Source organism: Copidosoma floridanum, unplaced genomic scaffold (genome assembly GCF_036245765.1).
Source record: "Copidosoma floridanum isolate Cflo_tuat_1 unplaced genomic scaffold, Cflo_Japanese_pri ptg000013l, whole genome shotgun sequence".
NCBI lineage: Eukaryota > Metazoa > Arthropoda > Insecta > Hymenoptera > Encyrtidae > Copidosoma > Copidosoma floridanum.
This window is the reverse complement of record NW_028321890.1, coordinates 33079232-33106870: the sequence shown is the minus strand read 5'-3', so window position 1 is coordinate 33106870 and position 27639 is coordinate 33079232. Positions and strand designations below refer to the sequence as shown.

General features: G+C 35.5%; 6 protein-coding genes and 1 long non-coding RNA gene across 11 annotated transcripts in view; 4 read left to right on the top strand and 3 right to left on the bottom strand.

Annotated features, from left to right (window-relative positions):
• Positions 1–363: 363 nt before the first annotated feature.
• LOC149375027 (uncharacterized) lies at positions 364–1011 on the top strand. Its single transcript, XR_016292968.1, has 2 exons — positions 364–451; positions 544–1011. It is a non-coding gene; the product is annotated as an uncharacterized LOC149375027 (long non-coding RNA).
• An 837-nt stretch (positions 1012–1848) lies between these two features.
• Positions 1849–3606, top strand: LOC149375026 (uncharacterized). Its single transcript, XM_089591592.1, has 4 exons — positions 1849–2205; positions 2316–2352; positions 3112–3163; positions 3276–3606. Exons 1-4 carry the CDS (start codon positions 2142–2144, stop codon positions 3561–3563), a joined length of 441 nt encoding a protein of 146 aa, XP_089447718.1. The 5' UTR covers positions 1849–2141; the 3' UTR covers positions 3564–3606.
• Positions 3607–4054: 448 nt separating this feature from the next.
• Positions 4055–7715, bottom strand: LOC106637608 (guanylate kinase). Of its 5 annotated transcripts, none has more exons than XM_089591041.1 (6): positions 7296–7715; positions 6251–6459; positions 5772–6039; positions 5471–5694; positions 5282–5399; positions 4055–5210 (listed from the first exon to the last, which is right to left on the bottom strand). In XM_089591041.1, exons 2-5 carry the CDS (start codon positions 6408–6410, stop codon positions 5290–5292), a joined length of 762 nt encoding a protein of 253 aa, XP_089447167.1. In that variant the 5' UTR covers positions 6411–6459; positions 7296–7715; the 3' UTR covers positions 4055–5210; positions 5282–5289. The 5 variants fall into 5 exon arrangements, with proteins under 5 accessions (XP_089447167.1, XP_014205943.1, XP_089447168.1 ...); XM_014350457.2 differs by having other exon boundaries at positions 5286–5399; XM_089591042.1 differs by having other exon boundaries at positions 5286–5399; positions 6251–6395.
• A 267-nt stretch (positions 7716–7982) lies between these two features.
• Positions 7983–12725, bottom strand: LOC106637606 (Ribosomal protein S6 kinase II). The gene is made up of 13 exons (XM_014350455.2): positions 12399–12725; positions 11983–12177; positions 11826–11907; positions 11596–11756; positions 11409–11515; positions 11169–11346; positions 10920–11085; positions 10676–10831; positions 10335–10594; positions 10014–10262; positions 9695–9933; positions 9371–9632; positions 7983–9297 (listed from the first exon to the last, which is right to left on the bottom strand). Exons 1-13 carry the CDS (start codon positions 12450–12452, stop codon positions 9169–9171), a joined length of 2238 nt encoding a protein of 745 aa, XP_014205941.1. The 5' UTR covers positions 12453–12725; the 3' UTR covers positions 7983–9168.
• Positions 12726–13384: 659 nt separating this feature from the next.
• LOC106637607 (alpha-2-macroglobulin receptor-associated protein) lies at positions 13385–15371 on the top strand. The gene is made up of 7 exons (XM_014350456.2): positions 13385–13812; positions 13906–14047; positions 14121–14291; positions 14366–14476; positions 14554–14665; positions 14737–14893; positions 14968–15371. The coding sequence occupies exons 1-7, from the start codon at positions 13594–13596 to the stop codon at positions 15154–15156; spliced, it is 1101 nt and encodes a 366-aa protein (XP_014205942.2). The 5' UTR covers positions 13385–13593; the 3' UTR covers positions 15157–15371.
• A 180-nt stretch (positions 15372–15551) lies between these two features.
• Positions 15552–16710, top strand: Dnali1 (Putative inner dynein arm light chain, axonemal Dnali1). Its single transcript, XM_014350398.2, has 6 exons — positions 15552–15693; positions 15770–15925; positions 15983–16115; positions 16175–16320; positions 16388–16585; positions 16675–16710. Exons 1-6 carry the CDS (start codon positions 15601–15603, stop codon positions 16708–16710), a joined length of 762 nt encoding a protein of 253 aa, XP_014205884.2. The 5' UTR covers positions 15552–15600.
• A 2069-nt stretch (positions 16711–18779) lies between these two features.
• scrib (scribble planar cell polarity protein) overlaps positions 18780–27639 on the bottom strand; it is a 62404-nt gene continuing 53544 nt past the window's right edge. Inside the window, exons 23-30 of the mRNA XM_089591054.1 lie at positions 22749–23357; positions 22147–22258; positions 21895–22066; positions 21705–21810; positions 21506–21622; positions 21272–21406; positions 20668–20868; positions 18780–19201 (exon numbers count right to left, since the gene is read on the bottom strand). Of these exons, the coding sequence (XP_089447180.1) occupies positions 18863–19201; positions 20668–20868; positions 21272–21406; positions 21506–21622; positions 21705–21810; positions 21895–22066; positions 22147–22258; positions 22749–23357 (1791 nt within the window). The 3' untranslated portion in view covers positions 18780–18862. The remainder of the gene's footprint in view (positions 19202–20667; positions 20869–21271; positions 21407–21505; positions 21623–21704; positions 21811–21894; positions 22067–22146; positions 22259–22748; positions 23358–27639) is intronic.

The following is a 27639-nucleotide window of genomic DNA, read 5'->3' as shown; positions in this document are numbered from 1 at the left end:
TACGCTTTCGAGTTTCTAACGTATGTTAACGCAACCGGCCGTTTTTCAAAGAAACGCAACGGTTTGCGCAACCACCCGGTTTGCGGGAAAAATAAATGAACCCGCAAAAATTGCGAGGGCACGGAAAAATCTTACCTATACGTAACGATCACCCGGTCGCTGTACCATGCACTTTGGGAACGGAACGGAAAAGAAATTCAAACGGACATTAATATTTTCCCAGCAAACGAGCCGCAAAAGAAATCTAAATCGACGGGTTCAAGGGGTCAGTCGGTTAAGTTTAGAAAATCGCGCAGATTAGCCGTACGGAGGTCGCATATATAAGAGCGCGACGAACGGACAGTCGTTAGATAGTAATTGGTGTTCCGCGACAACATGAAGATCCTACGTACTCTCTGCCTCGTCCTGTTGGCCGTTGTGCTTGTCGTTGCTGGTGTACAGGCAGCTGGCTGTAAGTGTATCGTGTATTTTTTCGTTGTTTCATGAAAACAAAAAAAAAAGAAATTCTCTTGCAATGTTTTTTCTTCTTTTCCCCTGTTGTAGTGACTTGTAACGAAAAAGAATGTCAGAAGGCTTGCAGCCACGTTGGCAACATTCCCGGCGGTAAGGGCGGAAAGTACTGCGTTGACGGCAAATGCAGCTGTTACCTGACCAAGCCTTGATTTTTGCGACCAATCAAATCGTCCAAGTTTTTCTTGACTATTGTACCGCCAACTGGGCTGCACTTTTTTCCCTTCAAACAACGTAAATTTCATACTATTTGAAAACATGTCATCATCTTACCCCATGCGCACTTTTATATTATACCATTATCACTTTGGGCCACGGAAGAGAAACAATATTCGCAACTCGCGCGCAATCGTACAACAATTGCCCTTCCGGGGATAATGTAAATTGTGTACTTTGTGCCAGTGGTGCGAAATGTACATACATGTGTCATTATCTTGACGACTGTGTATTTCATCGATGTGCCAAACACTGAAATAAAAAAATCTTTTTTCATTCGCTCAACTTTTTCGTAAATTTAATTGAAATCGCACGAGTCACCTATTTGTGTATAAACATCGAAAATCAGACATCAGTTCGTGATGACCCAATTGCCTGGATCTGGATTGGAGGAAGTGTTTCATGTGATTAAATGATTTTTTTTTTTTTTTTTTTTTATTGCTAATTTTCCATATATATACTTGAATATATGAAATAATTTTTCGGCAGATTGACTAAATTTTCTTTAACTTGAAAGACAGTAGTACTCAGTGGAACGAGGGGGTAAATATAACGGTTTCAATTTTCTCGCAGCAAGTATTGATAAATTCCCTTGGCTAGGAACAATCTGTAATCTTGATTTGTCAAAGAACTTATCAACTTAAAAAAAAAAAAAAAAAGTTCCTGTATCAACTCATTTCGTCCCTACTCGTAGATTTAGTTTGTATCGTTTGGCTTTGGAACGATTACGAGAAACTATACGTTTGTATCGTTATATCGTTTGAAACTTTGAAGCGAAAGTTTTCCACCAAACTACACACGGAACACACATTGAAAACTTTTAATGCTTCTCCGTATCCCTCGAGCTTTTTCCTCTCTCACACAGAATAATTAGTTATACGAACGATACAGGAAATGAAGTATTATTCGCCACGAGACTCATCGCCAAGTATATTTACACAAGTGACGTAAGTGGGCAAGTTAATTGAACCTCTTTTGAATTGAAAGCGAAGACAACGTCACGCAAGTTTGGGAAAAGTAACGAAACGAAGTCTACTTTATTATACGCACGTGCGACAAGACATGAAAAAAAAATCGAGGCGAAGCTTTTTATATGTACTAAGAGGTAAAAGTGAAAAAAAAAGAAAAAAACCCATAGGTGATCCCATTAGTAACAGTATAGAGTACTTGATCAACGGGAGGATGAGCTTTCAGAGGTAAGCGCGTTGCAGCAACTCCCGAGCTTTCGCCAAAGAGTAACTGGATTTATTTTAAGTACAGTAGGGAAGCAGCATTACAGTAGCCGTACGAAAATAGGTTTTCACGCCAGCGAGAGATTACTGTACCAGAGACTCTCCCTCGTCCGCCCATAGCGCGTCACCTCGGCTCGCTCCTATACGTATCCAGACTCTCTCGCGAAGCTCCAAATTCGAGTAATGGCGCTCAACTTTTTACCTCGACTTTGCCTCGGACTCCTCGCACTTTGTTTGTCCACGTACGGTGCGTAGTATATATATATAAGCACCAAGGCGTTGTTTAATCGTGCCAATTGTGGGTAAAACACGCCGATCAGAAGTTTTATTCGTTGTTTTTTTTTTTTCTCATTTCAGCCTTCGCAACCGCTTTACCCCAGAACGGACCGATCGGGTGAGTCATTTCGTTTGAGTTTTTTCATTGTGCTTCTCCATACGAGTGCGACCGATTAGTGATAGTGCCTTGCAGTTATTACTTGCGCGAACAATCGTTTCAAAGCGTATTTAGTTGGTCATCCATATTTCATTGATAGAAGACAAAAAAATAATTAATTTTTTACACCTTTTTTTTTTTTTTTTTTTTTTCAAGCTGATATTTTGAGTATTTCTAGTTGAGAAAAGAATTGTTTTGTTGAGATTTACGTGATTCAATTTTTTTTTAACGCCTTACAAATTGAAGGATGGCTTGGAAACATTTGAAATATCAATTTTTAAGCTGTGACTTTCACATCTATGAGAGATAAAGAACGAACATTGCCAACATGTTTTAGATGCAAAAGCTGCGGATCTCAAAAAAAAAAAAAAAAAAAAAAAAAAAAAATGAGTGCAATACAAATATTTTCTATAGTAACGTCAACAGCAGAAATCAATCAAGGTCCACGCGAGGTCGGGAGAAAAGTTGTAAATCTTGAAAAGATACAATTCAATGCTTTTTGCACGATTCGATTGAAAAAAAAAAAAAAAAAAAAAAAACGATGATTGGTATTAATTAATTTAATACCTAGACCGAAAGAACGTCGCTCACGTTACCACGTATGATTGTAAAAAGGAAAGTCGTACCGCATTTTCAAAATAAAGGTTTTTTTTTTTTTTTTTTCTTTCAACATGCCTTACCATGAAAATCCAATGATAAATTTTTGTTGTACAACGACAGACAAAGAATACCAGTATTGTACGAGGCTTATTACCCGGAGCCACGGCAATGGGTGAGTTGTAACAAAATATAATTTCATCAACAATAAAATCAGGTCAGCCGGAGCGGCCGCGAAACAAAAGTCATGAGAGATAAACAGCAACATAAATCGACCGATTTTCCAGAATCCGCGGACGAATTTCCAAGAGATCGAGCGTTTGCGCGAATTGACCAGTCAATTGCTGCGCGTGGAGGACCAGCTGGCCGCTGGCTACGTTTTCCCCGAAAACGCTCCGGCCCGTTTCCCGGTGGAAGCCCCGGTTGGGCCGGTGCTGGCCCCTCGGGTCGACGATAAAGTGCAGGTTGCGTCGCTCACCATCAGCGACGTTGGGCCCCAGCACAAAACTCGTCACCACCACGGACAGGCCAATTGGCTGCTCAGACGGCTCGCGCGCTCGCCTAATGCTTACTGAAATTTTGTTAACCACCCACGTGTTGTACAAACATCATTGTTTATGGGCTCTGGTATACAAGACGCGTAGTTTTTTTTTTTTTTTTTTTTTTACTTAATTTTTTCTCGGGTTATCTGCACTTTTTTCTGCTTATTAGCGGCACACATGTAACGCTCGAGATGGTTTTTTTTTTTTTTTTTTTATTTCATTCATCAAAGTGTACTTTGGTCGTTCACGTTTTGAAAATGTGGTGTAGGACGCTCTACGTTTCTCTTATCTCTAAAGAAGAAGGAAAAATAAAAAAATTAATTTATCGTCTGCCGACTCGTCAGCCTCTCTGTCGGTTTTATCGGTAACTTTGAAAAATTCACCAGTGTGCTGTCGGGGCGCGCGTTAAACATTAGAAAACTCGCGATAATAACTCAACTACGTTTCATCTACACATGCATTAAAATCAATATAAAAATGAAAAATATCTTTTTTGTACATTCCATCACCAATATTTTATTAGAGACACAAAATTTATGTCGTTTCGAAATATACAGAGATTTGAAATTATACAGAAGCGTTATAAAACAAATATAAATATTGTAATACTTTTTTAAAGGCATGAAGTAAATTGATTAAAATTAATATTAGAAGTGTGATAAAAAAATAACTATGTATAATTATATATGTACTCAAAACAATAAAAAAATTGTAGCAAAAACAAAAAAAAGAAAAAAAAAGAACATACCATATTTACAATATTTTCAAACATTTGTTTTTCTTTACATTCTCTTTGTCGGTTTACATGTTTCTACGTGTTTAAAAATGCGTGGTTTTTCATATAATGCAATAGTTGATAAGTAATCAAGTCGGTTGTTTTAGATAAATTATCGTTTACATATTACTTTGAAGCGTGAACAGAAGCGTTTTAATTGCGGAAGCACGATAACTGCAAAAGGTTACGAACTCAAGATTGTTAAACTAAAAGAAATTAAGTAACTCTTTACTCTTTAAAAATAAAATATTTTTTCCAGTTAATGGTTCATTTACCGTATTTTTTAATGTAGTACGCGTTTCATTCTATTGCGAAATTTCTCGCAGACTATACTTGAGAAGTTCTTTGAAAAATAAAATATCAAGATACAAAAACAAAGTTTTAATACTTATTAATTTAATCAAACAGATTTTTTTTATGTTGGGCATCTCAGTTACTTATTGCTTCGTTATCATTATTACTAGAACTAGTCAAACTGATCATGATTTGTAAATTTTATCATTCAGTAGATTAAAATTACGTATTTAACATTTGTTAGTTATTCTATACTAGTTAGATCTACACATTTAAGAATACTCGATACCATAAAACTTAAATATCTTACATAGATTGATGTCAGAGTTGATTCCACCTAGCGATTGCAATGCAAATTATCACAACTTGAGGATCAAACAAATTCAGAAAATATAAAAATCATAATTTCAAGCTGTAAATGCAAGTTGATTTGTAAGCGACTACGAGGTGCTTTTGCATACATTTCATGCTATATGTTGTCTTAATACTTAAACCTTTCATTTGTGTTTTTACCGCGCGCTGTCTCTCTTATAGTTACAAGCTTTTAGCTTGTGAATAATTTCAATCTAAGTTGGCACTTACAATAATTTTAATCAAGGTATATGTGTACCCTAAAATAATAAAAATTTTTTTTTTAAATATTGATTATAAGAAACATTAATTAAAAAAGTTTGAAAAATACCTACGTTCCTACTGAATTTGTTGGCTAGATTCTTTCATTATAAAATCTCTGAGCTTTTCGTATGCTTTATCAATGTTGTCATTTATAACTACCAAATCGAAATTACCTGGAGTTTCACCTGTAACACCAAAGTTTGAGGTAAATGACCTATTGGTTGTATAAATATTCCAAGATACTAGCTACACTAACCAAATTCAATTTCTGCCTTTGCAGAAGATAACCGTCTCTGCATGGAATCATTAGTTTCAGTTTTTCTACCAACTAAACGCTTTTCCAATTCTTGAATTGATGGTGGTTTTATAAAGATAAACAAAGGATTGAGAGAGCTTTTTTTGATTTGCTTCACTCCTTCAGTTTCTATGTCTAATATGCAAATTTTTCCAGATTTTTGAACATCTTCGACAGCTTTTTTACTGAATTTATCATTAGTTCAGTGAGTGGGAAAAAAATAAAAGCAATGAGAATTCATATACTTTTGTTCCATATGTACCTTGTTCCATACATGTTGTTGCTGAAAACCGCGGTCTCGAGGAATTCTCCTCTATCAATTTGTTCCTGCATCACCTCTTTGGTTGTAAAATAATAATGCTTTCCATGTTCTTCGCCAGGTCTTGGCTGTCTAGTCGTATGAGACACGGAGAAACCAAATTTATCTGGATACTCGTTAAACAGCAATTTTATTAGTGTACTTTTTCCACTACCAGATGGTCCACACAGTATTATAGGTCTAGGACCTTTTTGAAGCATTGTGGAAAATCCTAAAATAAACAATGGATGAGCCAACTGTCTTTTTCGTAAATACTTGTTATTGTACACAAACATACAAATAGGAATGTGATGAGTGAAAAAAGAAAGTGGAAAAAAAGTAAATGAAAAATAAAAAAATAAAAAAAATAACAATAAAAAACAGAAAATAAGTGCAATTAAAAACATATGAAACATGAAAAATAAATAAAAAACCAGTGGTACCTATTCTGAGTGCTTTAGAGCACAACGGTATTTGCGCACACATTAGGAGTTGCATTTTAGTAGTCTTGTATTTATTGCTCTTATGAAAGTAATTTTGTAATATATTAAGAATAACACTCTTCCCACGTGACAATATCCTTAAAACCTGATAAAAAATCATAATGAAGGTACTCAGCTGGTGATCATCTGCTGTTTTCAATAACAATTGTCTATCACGAAAAAAAATAATCATGATAAAATCGATTTTTTTATATATATAATCAGTACATAGCAAAATTGAAATCCCCACGTTGTTAAGCGCATACACGGGTATATGTATAATAATAATATAAACGTGCTAATACTGAGCCATAAAATTAAGGCTTCCCTTAACGAATGCACGCGGGATGAGAAAAAATATAAAGTGTTTTATTGACATATCGTACACACATAATGGATACAAGTGAGATGATGGTTAAATGAGATTGATTGGACTCCTCCCTTAAAATGCACAAAACATGCGTTACACCACATAATATTTACTACACAAGTAAGTTAAGTATATACTTACATATGTTCTTGAGAAAATAATAAACAACAGATAACACTTTGATTAAAAAAAAAAAAAAAAAAAAAAAAAATTAATACCTAACATGTGTCATTCCAGAATAAAATTTTTCAACAAACAGAACTTGAGAAGCAACATGAAGCGGTGATTGTCGAGTATACGGTAGCTCGGTTTCAGTGAGAGATAAATACGTAAACAAAAAATAGAGTGCGGGACGGATGGAACAATTGTGATGGCATGCGTTGACGTCGTACTTGTCAAGTTGTATAGGTATAAAGGTAGGAAAAGAAAAAGCGCATCGTATCACAAAAAAAAACACAATGCCGGCTTTCCCTCGAACTCTTCTCGCGAGCAATTCATGCAGTTTGTTTTCAATGCATGTAAGTTAATGCAAGTATACGCGTATATACGAATATTAATAGCGGAAAAGCCCGGGAAGCTGGTTTCTCTCGTTTGCAAGCCATGCGAATATACATGTACGTAATGTAACTCTCTTACCTTGGCAAGCGAAGGCGGCTCTCTGAGACGCGTACACGCAGCTGAGCGGAAGAAATGTATGCCCCTCTGCTTACGTTTTTTCTTTATCTGATAAGTTGAGGTTTTTTTTTTTATTTGCAGCCGGAGAGTTGCTGACCATAAGCTGCTCCAAACTCCAAAGTCTCCAAACTCCGAACACGCTTAGGTTGACTGATCATCAGCTGCGCTGAATGGATATACATTTTGTGTATAGTGTGTGTCCGTGTGTGACGCGCGCATTGCGCAATTGCACAAACACAAACGTAGGCGCGAAACACAGGGTGTATATCGGTGTACGTGGCGTATTGGCGGGCTGATGGCGGCGCGGCGCACAATCGATTTTCGTGATTGAGATTGAAAAGTATGCCAGTAGTAGTGATCAATGTTTTCTTTATTACATGAGTCAAGAAGTAATGTATCTATTCTTTTTTTTTACTACAAAGTACTAGCACTAATAACCTTTAAATAGAAGAAACAAGCACATATGAGCAAACCTTCAAGCACTTGCGCTGGTCACACTCTTGTCACGGTCCTTATTTTTTAATTCAATTAACTCCAGTTCATAGTCAATGGATAATAAAGAATTTACGCGTTCTTATTTTACATTTTGAATGCTTAAATCATTGTAGTGCTGCATAAATAATTTTTTTTTTTTTTTTTTTTTTTTAAGGAAGGGCTCAAAGAGCGACAAAGTACGCGCTTAATATTATCATCACTTTGCAACATATATTTATTATATAATACCTAAAACATTCTATAAATAGTTTTACATCTCATTTTTTTTTTTTCATTTTCATATAATATTACTTTGATCAGAGCGTGAGTATACCGAAAGTAGGTACATACACAATTATTTATCATAACAACACAGAAGACTTAGTAATTTTGACTCGTTATTTTGACTATAATTATAATTTTTGATAGTTATCCACAAGTATATTGTTCATTCAACATTGATATACATGTACTTTAATCTAACTATAGCTTAGCAATTTGTTTTTTTTTTTTATTCAACATCTTTTGCACGTGATTCCTGTATAAAAATATACGTGTGTATAAACTATATGATTCATAAGAAATTTTTTTTATGGCTTTTTACGTGTTTGAAAATTTGTCTATCTACAGTTTTGACTATCTTTGACAATCTTAAACTTTGTTTTAAATCCATTACATTTTAAATAGTAATAGTTATAAATATTTTTTATTAAATATAATAATTGATTTCAAGTTAAGTTGACATTTTTTTTATAAATATGCTTAAGATAATAGTAAAGCTTGAAGGCAAGACAGTTACAAATTTTTACAACATGAATATGTTTCAATTTTGAGGATAGGGCAGTAAACTATTAAATTAGCAATGCAACAATAGTAAGATTAATTTTCTTTTGTTGTTGTTAAAATTAGTGCACATCACTAGTCTAACAAAAAAAATTGAACTGTTTATTTAATGCGTCGTAATATTGGCATTTAACTGTGAAATTGTGATAACAATGAAATATAAAAACACATAACTTTCATTACAAAAAAGGCATAAGTGCCACACTTAAAAACTATGATATTTTTCTATGATCATACAAATGTATAAAGACATATTTCTCTCTCAGACACACGTTGAAAGCAGAAGTAAAAATTAAATATCACATATTATTGAAATTTAAATTTAAATCAAATAAAACTCTATCAAGTCTTTGAGTAAAAAAATAGATAAAATAAACCTACTGCGAGTAACTACGCTGGACTAATGAAGGCAACAAGCACGTGATTGTGCAAAATGACGACAGCCATATCGCCAAAGCTTTTAAATTCCGTTTGATTAAAAGTTTGTGTATTAAATGGCAAGAGTCAACAATCAGTTTCAAACGCGGATGTTAGCCGATATTTTAGCTTGGGTTCTGCGCCGAGCCAGTTCAGACATTACAACTGGACCAACGTGGGGCATTCTCGGGCTATTTGACATGGCTTGGTACGTTGCAGCTACGGCATTCTAAAATATGAATGGTTAAAAAAACATACAGTAAACAACGTTTGGCGGAACATTGATTTTTTCATATGCGTACCTTAACGGTAACGGGATCTTTGGTAATGTCGGGCAACAAGTTTGGCGGAAGGCGATGCCTATTAACTATCCAAGGATGTTTTAATATATTCACAGCAGTTGGCCTTCGCGTCGAATCAACGTGCAGCATACGTTTAACTAATTCTTTGGCCTCGGGAGAAATTTGACACCATACGCCACTTTCTATGTCTATATAACCGCGTCCGATACGGTCTAAAATATCGTTCGCCGTGTCTCCGGGAGTGTTGGGGAACGGTATGCGACTATAAGTTGAAGAATCGATCAGTTAAAGTAACCATGAAAAATCAATATTATGAAAACTCACCCCGACAGCATGATGTACAACAAAATTCCTAGTGACCAGATGTCACAAGCGGCGTTATATCCTTGACGCTTTAATACTTCAGGAGCAACAAAATTTGCTGTGTAACAGGGTGTCATGAGGAGACCATTTTCCGCTCTCAATTGTTTAGCAAATCCGAGATCGCAAATACATAATGTGGCCGGATCGAAACCCGGCTTGGCGTATAAAATATTTGATGGCTTAATATCACGATGAACAACCTACATGTTTCAAATTTTTTCAATTACAACATCGATTCAAAATCAATGCAAGATAAAATATGTAGTTTTTCAATCGTTACCCCGTTTTCATGAAGATATTGCACAACACTAGCTATTACATAGGTAACTTCGGCGGCTTCCGCTTCCGTAAAATTACGACGTTGCAACATTCGATCGAGAAGTTCGCCGCCTCTCAGTAACTCCAATACGAGATAGACGTGCCTCTCGTCTTCGTGCAAAGCTTTTAACGTAACGATATGAGGATGACTACCGTATCGCAATAAGATTTCTATTTCCTCCGTGGGGTCTCGCTTTTTCCTGTCAATAACCTGTAAATTAAATTTAAACAACATGTAAAAAGTAAGTTCATACATTCATTTTAATCATCTATTGTGTCACACCTTAATAGCATATTCTGTTTTCGTAGCTTTATGAACGGCTAAATAAACAGTGCTGTAGCTTCCTTTTCCTATTTCTTGTTTGAAATCATATTCTTCGGTAATGCAACTGGTGTTAACATACGTTGGGAAGCTTGTTGCTGCACTGTCGTTTTGGTTGTTATCAGCAAAAGTTTCCATACTATCGAGGAGACATGGCGCAACGTAACTAAAACCTCGGAACAATTCGTGAGCTGTTGCACTTGGTGGTACTCCTGGAGAATCTAATTTAATTAAAAAAAAAAACTTATTTTTGTTTCTCTAATCAGTGGAATGTTTTTTAAAAATACTCTCGAACAAATAACCTTTAGGTGTTTTGCACGTGAATTCGCTATCAAAATAAAATGCGTCATCTTCTTGACTGACAGCTGGCTTAAAAGGTGGTTTAATTTCCTTTTTGTACAATTTTTCCCAATTGATAGTTTGAAAGAAAACGTGATTTTTTATTTCCTCTATGCCTTCTAATAAACATAAAAATTGAGTAAAATTAACGCTATAAAATTACGCGATTTTGTGAGCTAAAGTATGCTTAATGAAAAATGAGCTTACTTGAACCTAATCTGTTTGTAGGATTTCTTTTAAATAAAACACGGAGAAGTGCCTGTGCTTCTGGCGAAATTTCTTGTGGCATACCTAGTTTGGCTTTAAGGATTTGCGTCATAGTATCTTTACGATTGGCTCCTTGGAATGGCAATGCCCCAGTTAGCATCTCAAACTAAAAAATTATGAAAATGTATAGATTTTAAATTATTTTTATAAAATTATTGCTTGGATTAAAAAAAAAAACTTTACGAGTACCATTAAGACACCAAAACTCCACCAATCGGCAGAAAACGAGTGTCCTTTTCTATTAACAATTTCAGGAGCCATATACTCTACTGTACCGCAAAATGAATATGTTTGTGTATCATCTAAAGGCTGTTTACTCAATCCAAAATCTGTCAACGCAATGTGACCTTCTGTATCCAGTAATATGCTACAACAAAGAATCAGTTCTTATATCTGCAATAATTAGTAAGAGTTAAAGAAATTCCTCACTTTTCTGGTTTTAAATCTCTATAAATAATTCCCAGACTATGTACATGGTCCAAGGCAAGTGCTAGTTCTGCCAAGTAAAATTTAACATCCTCTTCTGTAAACATTAGCTGCAACAAAGTTATTCATTAAAATTGGTATTGTTATTCAATGTAGTTGTATACATATGTGTGTGTGTGTATCAGCATACCTGCTTGAACAACCGAGAGAACAAATCACCACCTCTTAAAAAATCTAGGATAAGGTACAATTTTCCTTCTGTTTGGAATGCATAGTGCAATCTAACTATAAAAGGATGCTCTACATCCACTAAAATATTCCTTTCCATTTTTGTCCTCATTCTATCACGAACTGTAAAAAAAGTAAATTGCCAGATATGTATGTTTTGTAAGTTTAAAAATACATTTTATTGATTTATACCTTTTAGTGTAGCTTTCTTTAATACTTTCATTGCATAAAGTGTTCCCTTATCTTTTCCTACTGTTTTTCTCACCAGAAATACCTAATTGTTGGCATGTTATAATCATATGTAATTCGAGGAAACAGAACTTGTTATGAGCATAATAAATTTTATTACCTTGCCAAAGGAGCCTTGACCCAGGACTTTCAAAAGTTCAAAATGCCTGGGTTCAGCTTTCTCGTGACCTTCTCTAACGACATCTTTAACTTCAATTTCATGAGACTCCGAACAGCCATTTGAATGGGCTTCTATGGAGTTTCTTGGGAGCATATTTTCTTCTTGGCTCTCTGCAGACAATATTTCTGAGCTCTGCTATTCAAGAAAAATTATTAACACTTTTTATAACATACAACTGTAAATGTACATTATATTTCAAGAAGAAAAAATACATTAAAGAAATTAATGACTTTAGACAGAATATTAACAAATGTGTCTCATTAAAAAAAAAAAAAAGATTAAAATTTGCAAGTAGAAAATTCCTTAAATGAGTAATAAATAGAGCAAATTTACGTTGTCAGATGAAAAAAATGTACCTTTTCATTAGCTTGCTGATGATTCCAAGGTACTGTGAGTGTGGCTAAAGGCATTTTGTTAAATGAGAAAAAAGGAAAAATCAAGTGCTTGATTTTCAAGTACGTGTAGTTAAGAACAAAGCCAGCGAGAGAAAAATGTATCACTATTGTCGTCACATTTAACCACGGGCCACGCTTATATGAGTAATCTGATGGAGAGGTGGTGGTGGGTGGGCACCTACTAGGTACTCGATGATTGTACTTCACTTTTCCAATAAGTAATAATAAACACAATCTGTTGAATCGTGGACCAGCACAATTTCTATAGCTGAATAGCTCCTCCTTGTTTTCTATTTCTATACACAACTCACCATCACTCACACACTGTAGGTGTGTTCGTGAGAGTAAAAATTTTACCACAGGCGCCCTCACTGCAGCGACAAGAAGCCCGAATAAACCATGACACAAGTCAAAGAAACTTTTGTTGAAACTTGAAAACATTTAAAATCAACTGATTCAAATGTATTATTTTATATTAACGCGGATGTATTTAATGCGTTGTTCGTTAACTCATACACATTCGGTCAAACAATTTTTTTTTTCTTTTTCTAGCCGACCCGTTCCTCAATCATTCGCTAAATTTTCGTTTTTGCAGCCCGTTGCTCGAAAAAAAAAGGTCCTGATTTGATAAGCGGACAATTGTGTATTTTGAACATCAATCGTTCAAAATTGTCGTCGTTATTTGATAATCATTAGTAATTATATTTTTTTAACATCTACGCAATATATGTTTTACTTGTGGGGGGGGGATATAAAATATTGCTGTGGACTAATCAAGTTTTCGGCAAAATTAAGTACAACCATGATAAAATTACTTTGAACATATGGGCCCAACGGACCCTCTCCTCTGTCGATAAATTCACGTATACTACATACTCTACCGCTGTACCGTACCGCGGTATTATACGCGTGTTATATCTACCTATATAATCTACGCGCATATCGATTGTGTTGTTCTGTCAGTGCAGTCTTTTGTGTCTTTTTTTTACGGACACGACGTGGAGCGCAGTCACGATTCACGATTAGGACGATTAGGATTAGGTAAAGAAAAAAAAAACTCGTGTAGTACTTATACAGGTCGGGATTTTACCCAACATTCAACGACGCAAACGATGCCACGTCAATAAAATCTACTGCCCGCGGTCTTGCTCATATCATGGCTTGCTCATTACTGAAGGCTAGTGTCATTGGCGTTATCGTAACAATACTTTTAATCAATCATGTGGAAGGAAACAAATACTCGGAGGCAGCTAATAAACCGAAGAAGAAGCCCAAGACCGAATTTTCACCTCCTGATCATATCAAAGAATTGAGGCAGCTAGACAAGCCCTTTCGCATGCACAAAATCAATTTGATTTGGACCAAAGCTAAACACGTTAGTTCAATATAAGCATTTGTTTATCTTTTTTTTTTTTATCTTTATAAAAGACAGCAGCAGACGATAATTTCGTGTTTTTGTTTACATCAGAGATTGACAGATGTCAAATTGCAATCACTTTATAGCGATTTGAGGATTCAAGATAAGGAGGAGATTGCTTACAAGCATTATAAAAGTGATGGAAAGGACGAGACTGGATTGGAAGAAGCTAGATTGAGGAAAAAACTCAAAAGTAATGGAACCTTATTAAATTTTTTTTTTTTTTTTTTGAAAATATTTGTATAATGATAAAATTATTTTGTCAGATACAATGCACACTTATGGCTTGCTCGAACACTTCGAGGAGATTACCGAACCTGAGTATCTAAAGAAACCTAAACTACACAAAGATAATAGTAATTACGTTGCCAAAGATGTATTTAGAGATAAGAGATTAAATCAATTATGGGCCAAAGCTGAAAGAGGAGGTTTTACTCGTATGTCGATGTTTGCGATACATTTTTTAATATTGAATTTTTTTACAAGTTTAATACATGAAATATTTTTTCAGACGAAGAACTAGAAACTTTAAAAGAAGAGTTTGACCACCATCAAGATAAAGTAGATGAATACATGAGTTTACTTTCAGAAATCGAAGCTGGAGATCCTGATAAACATGAAAGTAAGTTATATTTACTACAAAATGTTTAAGAACCTTCAACTACAATAATAAATGAGAATTTTGTTTTAATGAAACAGATAGTCTTCATGATAAACCTGATAGCTGGAACGAAATCGAATCAGCAGAAGAACAAAGTAACGACATTCCAGGGAATAAAAAAGATTATTTGTCTAAAGCCAATATGTTAAAGTAAGTCAAAAAAACTGGTTTAATTTTTTAATCATCGCAAGTGTTTTTCATCAATTTTTTTTTTATTTCAGAAATATGCACTTGGATCTTAGGAGCCAGTATGATCACTTGGAGGGAATAACTTCTAAAGGACCTGGGTACAAGGAATTTGTAGAGCCTAAAGTTCAACTCCTTTGGAAAATGGCGCTAGAGGCTAAATTTTCTCACCAAGAATTAGAGTCTTTAAAGGTAAGAAATGTGTTTAGAGTTGTATTTATTTTATTATTTTTTTTTTCCTCATAAAAACTTTAACATTCTTACAGGAAGAGCTTTTACACTATGAAACGAGACTTATAAAACTGCGTCAAATGCATACCGATGCAGCATTAGAAGCAGCAAGACAAGGAAAAGACCAACCTAATGATACACATATCAAAAGGCATGTATTGAGCGTGGAAAAGCTTCACAACGAAATCCAAGATAAAATTCTGTCAAAGCATACCGAACTTTAAGATACATTTAATGGTGCAATACACATATTGAATTTTATTTTTTATATTTTATAAATATTTAATAATGATAAGTTAGGCCTATTTACAAGAGAGAACATACTGTTTACGGAATCTTTTTGAATATGTTGTTTTCTACTTTTTTATTAAATATTTAAGTACACTAATTTGTAACTGAATCGAACAAATGTCTTGTGATAATAAATAGCTCAGCTCACACAGCACACTTGAACCGCTTTTTCAATCGAAATTCCAATAACCCAATCTGAACGAAACAACCACGTAGGTATTTTGTTACATCAATATTTCCTTGGCAACAGAAGCTGCTTTCATGAATCTCACCGTATAAAGCCAGCACGGGAGCGTTGAGGTTGTTTAAAAAAAAACTACCGAACCACCCAAGTTTTAATTGTCTTCTACAATTAGCGGACAATATCCATTGCCACCATGGCCACGGCGATGTCGGAGAGAATGATCCCATCGATGGACACTTTGGTGAAATACGACAACCCCGTAGCAGTGACCACACGACCCGAAAAAGTAAATAAAATTTCCTAACATGTTGTTGCACGAAAAAGTATCCGCGTTTAACGCAAGTGTGTATCAATCACTACAGGCAAAAGAACAGGGCCCGAGCAAAGCCGGTCCTTCGGCGTGCAAGCTCCAAAGCACGGCTGTTTCTCCTGACGTGCGCAAGGAAACCATGGAAGTGCTTAATGCCATATTACCCTCCAATGAGTGGGAGGACGAAGGGCAGATTTGGAAACAACAGGTGAATAAGTGTACATGGGGCACTTGTTGGCACGTGATTGTTGCGGTGTTCTTGCAGGTCTCGAGTACACCGGCAACGCGAATCGACGTGATAAATCTGCAGGAGCAACTGGACATGAAACTGCAAGCTCGACAGGCCCGGGAAACCGGTATCTGTCCCGTACGAAGGGAACTGTACACGCAGTGTTTCGGTAAGGCCCATTTCACCCAAGGAGAATCAGCTTTATAATTATTTATTGGCAATTTACAGACGAGATCATAAGACAAGTGACGATTAACTGTGCCGAGCGAGGCTCTCTTTTGCTAAGGGTAAGGGACGAAATTCAGATGACCATGACGGCTTACCAAACGCTTTATCAGAGCAGCATAGCTTTTGGGATGCGCAAGGCTTTGCAGGTGCTTTGTTGTATTTATCGACGGGCGATTGTATTTTTCTCGATGTCTAACGAACGAATTGTTCAAGGCCGAGCAAGGTAAGGAGGACTTGATAAACACCGCCGAAGAGCTGAAGTTGCAAAAAGCAGAACTGGAAAAGTCAGTGGCCGAGCTTAGGCAGAGGTTCGATCAGACCGAGCGAAGGGCTACAGAGTTACGAGAGGCCGAGGAGAAAAAATTCACGGAGGAGATACAATTTTTGAAAAAGACGAATCAGCAGTTGAAAGTAATGTGTGGCTTTCGATTAAAATTTACTGTCATTGGTTTTTTTTTTTTTTTTTTTATATTAGTAACTCTTTGTTTTTTCTCTTTTAGACCCAGCTTGAAGGAATCATCGCGCCAAAGAAATAGCCAAGCTGGGTTGTACTTTTTGTATGTTTATTACTCTTTTGATATATATATATTTTTTTTTTACAAGTCAAGACATGTTTACACAAGCACCCATTGCAAGTCAGATTGGAGAAAATATCCACTGTTTCAATTTAATTGAGTTGGTGTTTGAAATAAAGAGGCCGTTCTTTTTTTTAAAATAAATGTATGTTTATCTGCATAAGTTTTTCTTATAAATACACATGTGTAGGATTACAAAATGTATAAATATTGCTTAGTAAAGAATACAGATTGTAATAAATATATATATTTTTTTTATCTAAATACTTAGACACTTCTAATTCAACAACAAATTCTTACATCGCCGCTTGCACATCAAGGCTGTCGTGTTGATCTAATTGTAAATAAAAAATATAAATTATTTTTTTTTTCTTTCATATAAAGCTTAAAACATGATTTTTTGTATTAAAAGAAGACAATTATCTTAACACAGCGAATAAAAGAATCTGCGCTTTACATTAACATTATGGTTTAATTATTATTATTATTCACGAATAAAGTTTATCTTATTTAACATAAGCTCTGTCGGTATCCTTTTTTGAGATTCGGTTGACAGATTACGTGATAAACAATTAAACATAATTCAATATTTATCCTAATTTAGATAAAACAAATATTTTTCAGAAAACCATCAATTTAATCAATTTTAATTTTATTCCTTATGTATAAATTAATACAAAGATATCACTGCGATCAGACCGTACATTGATATTTATTAAGTCAGTTGATGTAAAGGCATTTATCTTTTTACTCTGTTTTTGAAAAAAAAGAGCATAATAGTAGAAATTTCGTCGTAATCGATAAAAGTCGGAATGAACCCTTGAATTATTGGTCCCGCATTGTAGAAACGCAGATTAAACAAAAAAAATTTGTTTTCACCAACCATTAGAATATTAGAAACATGGTTAAGTCGCTGTTTAATACAAGAAACAGTACTAAACATTTACTGATGATTTTCAAAAAAAATAAAAACAATGTAACGTCGTAGGTTTTTCAATCTACCTATCTAATGACTTCAAAAATAAGTAGTACCAAATTTCCTCACGTCAATAGATGTAAATTAAATCTTGCACTCTAGCCATAATTTCATTATTTTTATATTTTTAAATACAGACATTATAGGCAACGCGGGTAATATAAAATAAACATTTGTAAAATAAGCTGGCAGAAGAGGCAAAGCTTTACAAAAAAGCTAACTCTTTTACATTAAATTCCCCCATGCCCATAATTAGCGAAATAACTTTACATTTTACATAATACGTCTACTATCTCGATTTCTATTTATAGTGTAATAATCTAATTGTTTTCATCGATCGTCGTCAATGAACGAGATTGTTGTATAATATATATTCATAATGAAAAAAGAACTCTTTTGCACAAGTGTGAGTGCATTTTCTTACGTGTCACATACATATATAAAATAAGATACAAGTCCCACGTGAACACATACATTATACAAATATTTCATTAACGGGCAAAGGTGGGGAGAGGGCGGCGCGATAGCGAGGGCAGAAAGGAATGTTCACATCCGATTCACACTTATCACATGTATAAGATGATACGTTGCATTTAAAAGTTCGAGTAGAAAATACTTTCGTTCGTGATTTTACGGCTGATAATATTGATACTACACATGCTTTTTTCCCTTTTTCAAGGATTAACATACACTCACTAAGATTGCAAATACTTAAATGGCAGAGTAGATGATGTGCATTTGAAAAAAAAAAAAAAAAAAAAAAAAAAAAACCAGTTGAGGGACGTAAAGAAACGCATGCACACGGCCCTTCAAGTTCGCGCAAAGTGGATATAATAATTACATCATATTATTTTGTTAAAAAAAAAGGGATGCTTTCCCATTATTGAATTATGCTAAGACACACGTCGCTCTAATTCTCACTCTTACGCACTTCTACCATACGCATAATTTAATTTCATATTTATATATATTTTTTTGTCGGACGTATGTATTTATAAGCTCTGTCGCAAAAGGCTATTACTTAAAGATTAATAACGTGGACAGAGTGACATTAAAAAAAAAAAAAAAAAAAAAAAGAATACTCTTCGAGGAGACGGATGTGGCTTTCCTTATATCGTTACTCGTGAGCTCTTTGGATCAATGTCGACCCTTCTTCGAGCGCTTTCGTTTCTTCTTCTTGCCACCGTTGCTCGTAGCTGTGGACATATCGTTGTTCGCTCCAGTCGTTTCCTCCTCTTCCTCGTCGCCATTCTTCGTCATTGAATAGATCGTCCCCGTGGTCTCTTTGATAGCTGCTTCGAAGGAGTTCTCTATGTTCTCAGTCGTGGGAGTTTCGACAGCCGAGCTCGTTTGTTCCTCGCTCTCGGATTCGCTGCCTTCGCCGGTAGCACCCGTTACCTCTTCAAAATGCTGCTGCTGCTCGTTCTCGGGATTGCTCAGTTCCAGAGATATGATCTTCTCGCGAAGAGTCTCCACCTGGATTTATTTGCAAACGCGGCAAAAGATTAGTTTGGGTACGGGGGATTGCCCGAGGCTCTACAGTGCTTGTAGGGATCTATGTGACGTTTTTCAAGGATGCATTATTTTTTGATTAATTTCTAATTTTTAATCCTATCGTGATTTCTATAAAAAATAACTCAATATTTTTTCTATTTACTTACATAATTATCATTAAATCTTTATTTTAGTATCTTACTTTATTGGAAGACAAACTACTACCAATTCTATCGTGCTATTATCAGTTTTAGTGCATGCATCGGTAATTTTACTATTTACCATGACTTTGAGAATCAGATACGTAAAAGAGGATTTTCTAATAAATAATAATTTCATGATTTTGCAAAATTTCGCAACTTGAAAAATAAAAAAAAAATCATTACGACTCATTTTTATTTCGTAAGAATTTTATCGAAACAACAAAAATAAAAAATACTTTTTGCCAATTTTATAACTAAACAACCTTAATCTAACGAATAAGATAAATTATTGGTGGTGAAGGTGCAAATGGTGATACACAAGACATTTACAATAAGCTATTGCGTGACAAAAAAAAATTTCAAGTCATGAAAAATGTATCGTCGTACCGCTGTAAATCGAGGAAGTTGTCAATGTTTGTTGAAAACAACATACTTTGGTCAAGGCAGAGTGGCTTGCATTCCAGGCATAAATTTTGTAAGCTTGTAACCAACATAGAAGGCAGAAAATTAGCACCACAGGAGTATCAGACACCAAGTGTTATAAATAGATTTAAATAAAAGTGTTTCATGCAGCAAGATTGTTTGATTATTGTTATTATCAGTAAAGTGGTCACGTGTATATTATCCATTTGCATTGTGTAACTTGAGTTGCGTGTGCAGAGTTTGCGCATTTCATAATCAATTATCAGTGATGGCGAGATGAGAGAATATATAAATATGTACGCGTAAAAACTTACGAGCAACATATTCATGTCAGATCGACGCTCTTACAGAAAATATCTTTATTTCATACTTTCGTCAAAGTGATTAAAATGTTGAGTAGTATCTAGTAAAAAAAAAAAAAAAAAAAAAAAAAAAAAAAAAAAAAAAAAAAAAAACTGGACACGAAGCAATCAAAAATTTTCTGACAGAGCATACAAGTCTTGTTTGTTCGTCAGTCGCAATTAGATTGAAAGGCAATGAAAAATGCAACGAAACAGGGGTGCTTCAAGTGATGGAAATAATATCAACGAAGCCTTGCAGCGCACAAAATACGTGTGGATGTGGAAACGACACAAAAGTACATTCATGTAAATGTACATGGTGATGGAGTATGGTGAAAACACACACACATACAGAGACGGTGAAATTGTGAAAATAATAATCCATGGGTCCCCGTTTGAGTGAACAAACGGATTCCTTTGCATCGTTTTATTATATAGACTTATGATTAACATCAGCTTCGTGGCCAGGATCAAGAGGTACCTCGCGTTCGATCAGCTTCTCGACGTATTCGACGGTTCTAAATCGGCGCTCACCCGTCACCTCGTCGATGTACTCCTCGGTGCGCCTAGTCACCTTTTCGTCGACGATTTTCTCGGACTCGCGCACTGCTTTTGGGGGACCCAGCTTGCTACGAACGGCTAGCTTGGGTAAATCCGCGCTAGTCGGCCTGAACGTCGAAAACTGCGGTGTCGAAATGTACTTGTTGTTTATTTGTGCGTATGTGGATGATTCGACACAATTGTTTGTACCAAGATGAGAAATAATAATGAGAAAAACCGAACATTTGTTATTAACTTAGTAGCCCAGAGTCAACCACGACAGACAGTTTTGTTATTTTATTATCATTATTTATAGTTATTTTTGGTTCGTTTGACATTTCATTTGGGGTTTGTGCACCCATTTTTAATAGTTAGATAAACCACAATAAAAATAAGATGTTAGTACTGATATTGTGAAGTACGTGTTAAATTGTAAACTCCACACTCGCTATTGTTAATCGATCACCCGAGCAGAAATTTTTTTTTTTAATTTTTCATACGGTTATATGATTGTAACGATGACTGCTATAATCAAACTGACTTACCTCTGGAACTTTCTCCACTTTCGGCGGGGCTTGCGGGGGTGGATCTTGATTGTCCACGCTATCCCTTGTAATATCTAATTTCGCTGGCATCATTTCGCTCATTTTTTTAATAACTAGCTGCGCTTGCAAAGCGTCCTTTGAAAAAAAAAAATAAAAAGCAAGCAAACGATCAGAAATTATTTTAAACGTGACGCGCGACTGTGATTTTGATAAAAAAAGTAACTACGCGCGTACTTGTTCGAGAGATTTGAGACGAGCTTGCCTCCATGCTGCTCTCTTTTCCGCTTTCAGGGCTCTCTGTTCCGCCGGAGACAAGTTGTTTTCATCGTCCTCGTCGGAAAGTAGCAAGCCCTAAAAATTGTATTAAACAATTGTGATTCCCATCGTATCAACAAAGTACAACAAATAAAGTAAAATGGACAAAGGGGCGCACCTCTTGGATCATTTTTTCTTTCAATCGTCTCTCTGCTTTTGCGGTTCTCACTATGCTGGGTACGTTTTGGAGGATCGGCATTGCCGTTCGTGAACTCAATCGGCTACTGCAATGGAATTGTGGAAAAAGACAAAAATGTACTTTTGGAACTTAATTGTAATAATCGTCCAAAAAAAAATCTACCACGTACTTTGGTCTCCTACTGTCTTGTTCTTCAACGTGGTCATCGTCCTCCAACCCTTCGTTCTCGTCGATTTGCGCCCACGATTTGAGCTCGTCCCTCGTAAGCGTCGCTATTTTCTTTTCCTCCTCCTGTTTTAACTTTTCAACTTCGTCTTGGCTCAAGAAGCTAAATACTTTTTCTGTGCACACATTACACAGAGTTAATGGTATACGTATACGGCGCGAGTACTTGATTATACGGTAATTGAATCAATCATACCTGGTTTGGGGGATGGTTTCAGATGTTCCTCCATGGCGTTCTCGAACAACCGTTTCCTGTCACTTACCGACAGTTTGGCCGGGGCCGGCGTAGGGGACGGAGTGGACGCGGGCTATTTGTACAAATTTTCGTTACAACTCATTGCAAATGAAATTCATCTTACAAATTATGAAAAATAATAATAATTGTGCTCTTAAACAATATTAACTTAAAAAGTAAGATTGTTATTTTTTTTTTTTATTAATGTATTAATTAATTAATTAATTAATTAGTGCCAAAATCATCAAGTTAAGTCACAAAAATAATCATAAATAATAAATAATATACAGTACAATCAATGTCTACGAGAAATGATTCCAAGTGCAAAGTACAAAGAAAAATAGTTAATCAACTGGTGAAAATTGCATCGGCTGATCCACACACTCGGTTATTGTCATGGTCACGTAAAAGCCGTGCATCAGTCGATTTTGTTAAAAGGAAACAAAAAAAAAGAAAAAAAAAAAAGAAAAAGAAAAAGATCAATTAGCAAGACATATAATTGTTGTAAGAAAAAAAAGAGCCATGCTCTGTAGAGAGAGAGAGAGAGAGACAGAGAGACCCACCTCAACCTCTGTGAAAGTCGTAAAATCGGCAGAGCGTGCGATCTGCCGGTTGCGGGGAGGGCGGAGATCAGTGGTGGGAGGGCCGTAGGCGTCGTTGTCCGGGCAGCCCTCGCCGGCGCCCCGGACCTCGCCAACGATCGTCATGTCGGGACCGGTGAGGGGCGTGGGGGGTAACTTGAACCGGGACCTAGTGGACGAGGTAGCCGAGGACGGGGATGAGGACATCAGGGCGCTCGCGGTGTCGACGTACGCCGGACTGACCCGGTAACCCGTAGGCTCCCGAGATAGGAGGAAACCTCCCGCGGAAAGTCTCGGCGAGCTGTTACCGGTCGTCGCGACGTCGACGCTGCTCGCGGACCTGTTGTGGTAGGGCGAAGGCAGGCTGGCGAAGCTTATGCCGCGCTTCTTCTTCGGGGAGGGTAGCGTTTGCGTTGACGACTGCTGTTGTTTCTCGTCGATGACGTTTCTCATCGCCAGGGCGGTCCTCCTGGGCTTGTCCGGGAACACGAAGACGCTGCTCTTGCTCGTAGGGGACGGCGAGGGTACGTCCACGGAGGTGCCCTCGTCCCTCCCGGGCGTGAGGCTCGGCTTTTGGTTGTCGCTGTTGCGCTGCTCGTTTGCGCGCGGTTTCGAGCCAACGGAGGTTTTTTGCGAGTACGTGTGCGTTTTCGCGTCCAGAAAGTTTATTCGACGAGAGAGAAAGAGAGAGGCAGAAAGAGAGAAGAAAAAAAAAAAATGAGAAAAATAGATTCATCGAGATGAGTTTGGATGGAGATGTAGTGTTTCATGGTGTTTACGTGTTTGAGGATTGTGAGGCTGTGAGCGCATATTTGTTGCACAATACTAACACAACGCGCACATGTCAAACGAAGCGGCTCTTCTTACTATTGTCTGTTACCGGATGGCAATTACAATTAGTTATTGTTTATGGTGGTTTAAATAAATATCGTTGCCATCTCGGTGCTGTACTTTTTAAATCTGAATCAGTGAAGCTATATTGAATTTACTGTACCAGCCAGTCACTGAATGAGTAGTTTAATTTTCACCGATTCAGTTTTATAAAGCACATATGTTATGTAAAATCATAATAATGAATAACTAAAAAGCCGGCTAAGAAAAAGAATAAAAGGAAAAGAAAAAAAAATTAACAAAAACGCTATTTGGCTCTCTATGACTAATTTAATAAAGTGCGCATAAACAATACTCGGCAGGTACGATTATACAAGGCGAATCTAACTGCTGCGGTTTGTTTGAAAATCAGAATAATTTTTATTTCCAACGCTACAGTCCATACAAAATCTACACGAGAGTTCAAACTTAAGGTGTACGATTGGATTTGCTTGTGTTTTTTTTTTTTTTTTTTCATTACCGTTATGATAGTAACTATGTGTATATGTTTTTTTCTTACGGCGTGACTTTTTTTTTAATTAATTTTTTTTTTCTTCTATGTGAAGTTGGTTCATATTAAAGATGATTTATTTGTTTATTTATTGCTTTCCCAAAAATGCGCATGTGCGTCTATTCTATAGTCTCAGTTTTGTTGATTGAAGTCAGCATTATTGTAAAATTCGCATAATTTTTTTTTTTTTTCCCATATACCTTATGCAACATATCATCGTCAATAACACGTTTTCATATATCTGATGTGTTTATATACACTAAATTTTTTAAATACCTTGTATTCCATAATTTTTTTTTTTTTTTTTTTTTTTTTAATTTAACTTTTTCAAAATATCTTTCCCTCACATAATTCATATACGACAGCGTGAGGAACTCACTTTATTTTTCATAATCATCACATCTCTGTGTAGCACAACAAACAATGCATGTCGTCGTCTGGGGAGATTCATACGCCGAAATATAGCACCTCGATCCTCCCAGGCGATGATATGCAAATATAACACCGAGGCCCAAGTGCGAAAAGTAAAAAAAAAAAAAGAAATCGAAGAAATTTTTCTTTTTGGATTTTATCTTTCTCATTATTTACGAACATTGCGGAAGAATAATTTGCTTCCGTTTGGGCGAGACATTTGTCAGACCTCGGTTTCGAAGCTTCGTTTTTTTTTTTTTTTTTATTGCATTTTGTTTGCTTCTTAAAAAACTATAAATGGAACTTGCACGAACGTGATGCATTGATTTGTCCTTTTGCTTAAACCAACGCTGCTCGATCCTTCGGAAGAAAATTCGGAGATAAATATCCATGATAATCTCGTCTTAACGATTTTGCGACTGGCGTCATATATATATGTATATATTTTGATAGCTTTATAAACATCTGGTCCATTAGACTGTACGTCAACGTGTTTATATATTATATGTATAACATTTATAGAAAATTTATAGATCATAATTAATACACAGTGTACATTGATTTTTTTCTCGTATTTTAGTTTTTTTTTTTTTTTTTTTTTTTTTTCTCTCATCGATATGAATAATCTTGATTCATCCGCAACGGAGAACGTCGTTAGAGTCTTTGCGGCTTCAACAGAGAAAAGAATACTCCGATTATCGTGCTTACATAGCGACTCTGTAACATTTCATATTTTTTTTTTTTTTTTTTTTTTTTTTTTTTTCACTCGCGCTTAGGATAAAACATTGCACATTCAAAGATAAAATCAAGATGGTCGAAAAACACAGAGAGCGAGAGATCGCGGTGTCTTGCAAGAAAACGCGATCAGCGGTGATTGAAAGTTTGTGATTTATTTTATTATTTATTTATCGCTTTATTTTTGTCTCGCCATCGAAGCAATATTTCACAGAGCAGCATCACATGCTGTCATCTGACATTGAATGATTCAGCTAAAATAAGCTTTTCAACCCTTTTACATCTCTACTCTATACGTGTTATTTTTAATGATGACACATGTGTGTGTACAGAACAAATTAAAAAAAAAATATAGCAGCAATGATCGATAAAATATTTACCGTGAATAAAGTTTGAGCAGATAATTATTTAGACGCAAAAGGGTCGAATTCAATGTTGCGTTCGATGATTCTAAGGCAACGGTGAAACTCCGCTGACCCGTTGTCTTTTTTTTTCCCCTACTGGTTTTTACTACATCCAGTTGACAAACACAAAAAATGAATCTTGTCAATCATCTTTTGCTACGCACTATACGCCTATCACAGAATAATTTTTCGAGAGTATCCTTTTTTTTCTTTTGTAATATTTTTTCATTATTATTATTTTTACCATTCAAAAGTTGGTCGTTAGTCTTTATCAGTTTTAAGAGGAACAAAGTCACTTTGCGATCATAAAAATAAATTGAGCACTCACTCGGAAAATCAATATTCAACGGTAACATTAAATTTACTTTGTCAAGAACACGTAGCAATTTCACATCCCCGTTTACTTTGAGCTTCATTATTTTTTTTATTTAATAAAAAATACTTTGTCTCAATATAAATTGCTGCTTTACAGCGATATTGTCGGTACAGTGTCAAAAACATATTACGGTGTCAACAAGATATTAAAGAAATCAACGATTGCATATTAATTATTTTTTACATTCAACCGCGATTTTGTAGTTTCGTAGAGGTCTATTCGCATTGACATACAAAATTTCTAAAGCTTTTCTCCGAAAGTAGATCTTAGACGAGAACGAATGACAGATTTTCAGTGTAAATTTTGAAAGTAGACTTGTTCCCACTGCAATTGAGAAGAAATATAACACGAAAGGTACAACAACAAACGACGCGTGGAAATTTCGCGAGATCGCGACGTTAACAACAAAAGTCGAGAAAAATTCATCAGTTTTTTTTTTTTTTTTTTTTTTTCAACTCGTCTTCGAGTCCGACGATTCTTATTCATGTGTACGTATACATTAAATGGCAGTACTTTGATAATAACAAGTGGAAAAGAGCGACGATTGTGGTGATAAACGACACATACATATTGTATAATACGCATCAAAGTCTCGGGAAGGAAGGAATTGTCGCCGTTGCGACAACAGATTTAAACTAAGTGATATATTCATTGTTCGTTTCATTTAAAATTTAACGAGCACGAGCTGCGCCACGTGGAAGCGGCTCTTCGAGCGTTTCACTTGTGTTAGAGAGCAGCCAAGGTAGCACTATCGCCTTCCATCTTCTGTAAAACACGTGAGAACGATTTTCGTTCGCTTGGCTTTTTTTTTTTTTTTTTTTTTTTTTCAACACTTTCGTCACATGCGTCCACTACAGAGTTATAAACACTGACGTTTCATGCGCTGATAGTATTATTATTATTATTATAATTTTTACAACAGAGAGAAAAAGTTTTGACAAAAGAAAATAGATATACATACAGAAACCTAATAGAGAGTGAACTGGGGGTTCAACAACGTGAAGGCGCCAAAAACAGAGGGGGATGAAAAGTTCAGACAAGTTTCATACACAAATGTTTGATCGCTTTGTACAGTGGCTTGACGGTCGATTACAAAACTTAATTTTGAAAACAATTTTTTTTTTTTTTTTTTTTTTCTGTCGAAGACGTCGTTAATCCATTCGCTACATCGGTGATATGTTTGAAATTCAATTGTAACGTTACATACGCATGTCGACTGCATATTTATTTCGTGAGAATTTTTTTTTATTTAATTTTTTTTAAGATGGTAAGCCGTGATAGAACTCTTGGATAGATTTTTGATGACTAGATAAGCTTTATTGGTAACTCTAATGTAGCAAATGGGTTAAGAAAACAAAAATGTCTAGACTATTTTGCTTCTAACTTCATCTCATGCCGTATGTAAATCAAAAATAGTAAAGTAAAAAAATCAATGATTCGTAAACGCAGGTTTGACAACTAAAATACGCTAAAAAAATTGTTTATGGGGCGAAATTGGAACAAGGAAATAATTATTATTCATCACCATACATATGTTAAAAATAAATTAATAAAGCAGCTTCTAGA

Excerpts from the sequence above, each read along its gene's own strand:
- LOC106637606 (XM_014350455.2), bottom strand. The coding sequence starts at position 12,452 with ATGCCTTTAGCCACACTCACAGTACCTTGGAATCATCAGCAAGCTAAT. Across the intron at positions 11,757-11,825 it reads AAAGAAAGCTACACTAAAAG|TTCGTGATAGAATGAGGACA; the intron begins GTATAAATCAAT and ends CTTTTTTTACAG. Across the intron at positions 10,832-10,919 it reads TACAAACAGATTAGGTTCAA|AAGGCATAGAGGAAATAAAA; the intron begins GTAAGCTCATTT and ends TATGTTTATTAG.
- LOC106637608 (XM_089591041.1), bottom strand. The coding sequence starts at position 6,410 with ATGATTTTTTATCAGGTTTTAAGGATATTGTCACGTGGGAAGAGTGTT. Across the intron at positions 6,040-6,250 it reads CTCTAAAGCACTCAGAATAG|GATTTTCCACAATGCTTCAA; the intron begins GTACCACTGGTT and ends TGTTTATTTTAG. Across the intron at positions 5,400-5,470 it reads AAAGGCAGAAATTGAATTTG|GTGAAACTCCAGGTAATTTC; the intron begins GTTAGTGTAGCT and ends TTGGTGTTACAG.
- LOC149375026 (XM_089591592.1), top strand. The coding sequence starts at position 2,142 with ATGGCGCTCAACTTTTTACCTCGACTTTGCCTCGGACTCCTCGCACTT. Across the intron at positions 2,206-2,315 it reads ACTTTGTTTGTCCACGTACG|CCTTCGCAACCGCTTTACCC; the intron begins GTGCGTAGTATA and ends TTCTCATTTCAG. Across the intron at positions 2,353-3,111 it reads CCCCAGAACGGACCGATCGG|ACAAAGAATACCAGTATTGT; the intron begins GTGAGTCATTTC and ends GTACAACGACAG.
- Dnali1 (XM_014350398.2), top strand. The coding sequence starts at position 15,601 with ATGGCCACGGCGATGTCGGAGAGAATGATCCCATCGATGGACACTTTG. Across the intron at positions 16,116-16,174 it reads ACTGTACACGCAGTGTTTCG|ACGAGATCATAAGACAAGTG; the intron begins GTAAGGCCCATT and ends GGCAATTTACAG. Across the intron at positions 16,321-16,387 it reads GGATGCGCAAGGCTTTGCAG|GCCGAGCAAGGTAAGGAGGA; the intron begins GTGCTTTGTTGT and ends GAATTGTTCAAG.
- LOC106637607 (XM_014350456.2), top strand. The coding sequence starts at position 13,594 with ATGGCTTGCTCATTACTGAAGGCTAGTGTCATTGGCGTTATCGTAACA. Across the intron at positions 13,813-13,905 it reads TTTGGACCAAAGCTAAACAC|AGATTGACAGATGTCAAATT; the intron begins GTTAGTTCAATA and ends TGTTTACATCAG. Across the intron at positions 14,048-14,120 it reads ATTGAGGAAAAAACTCAAAA|ATACAATGCACACTTATGGC; the intron begins GTAATGGAACCT and ends TTATTTTGTCAG.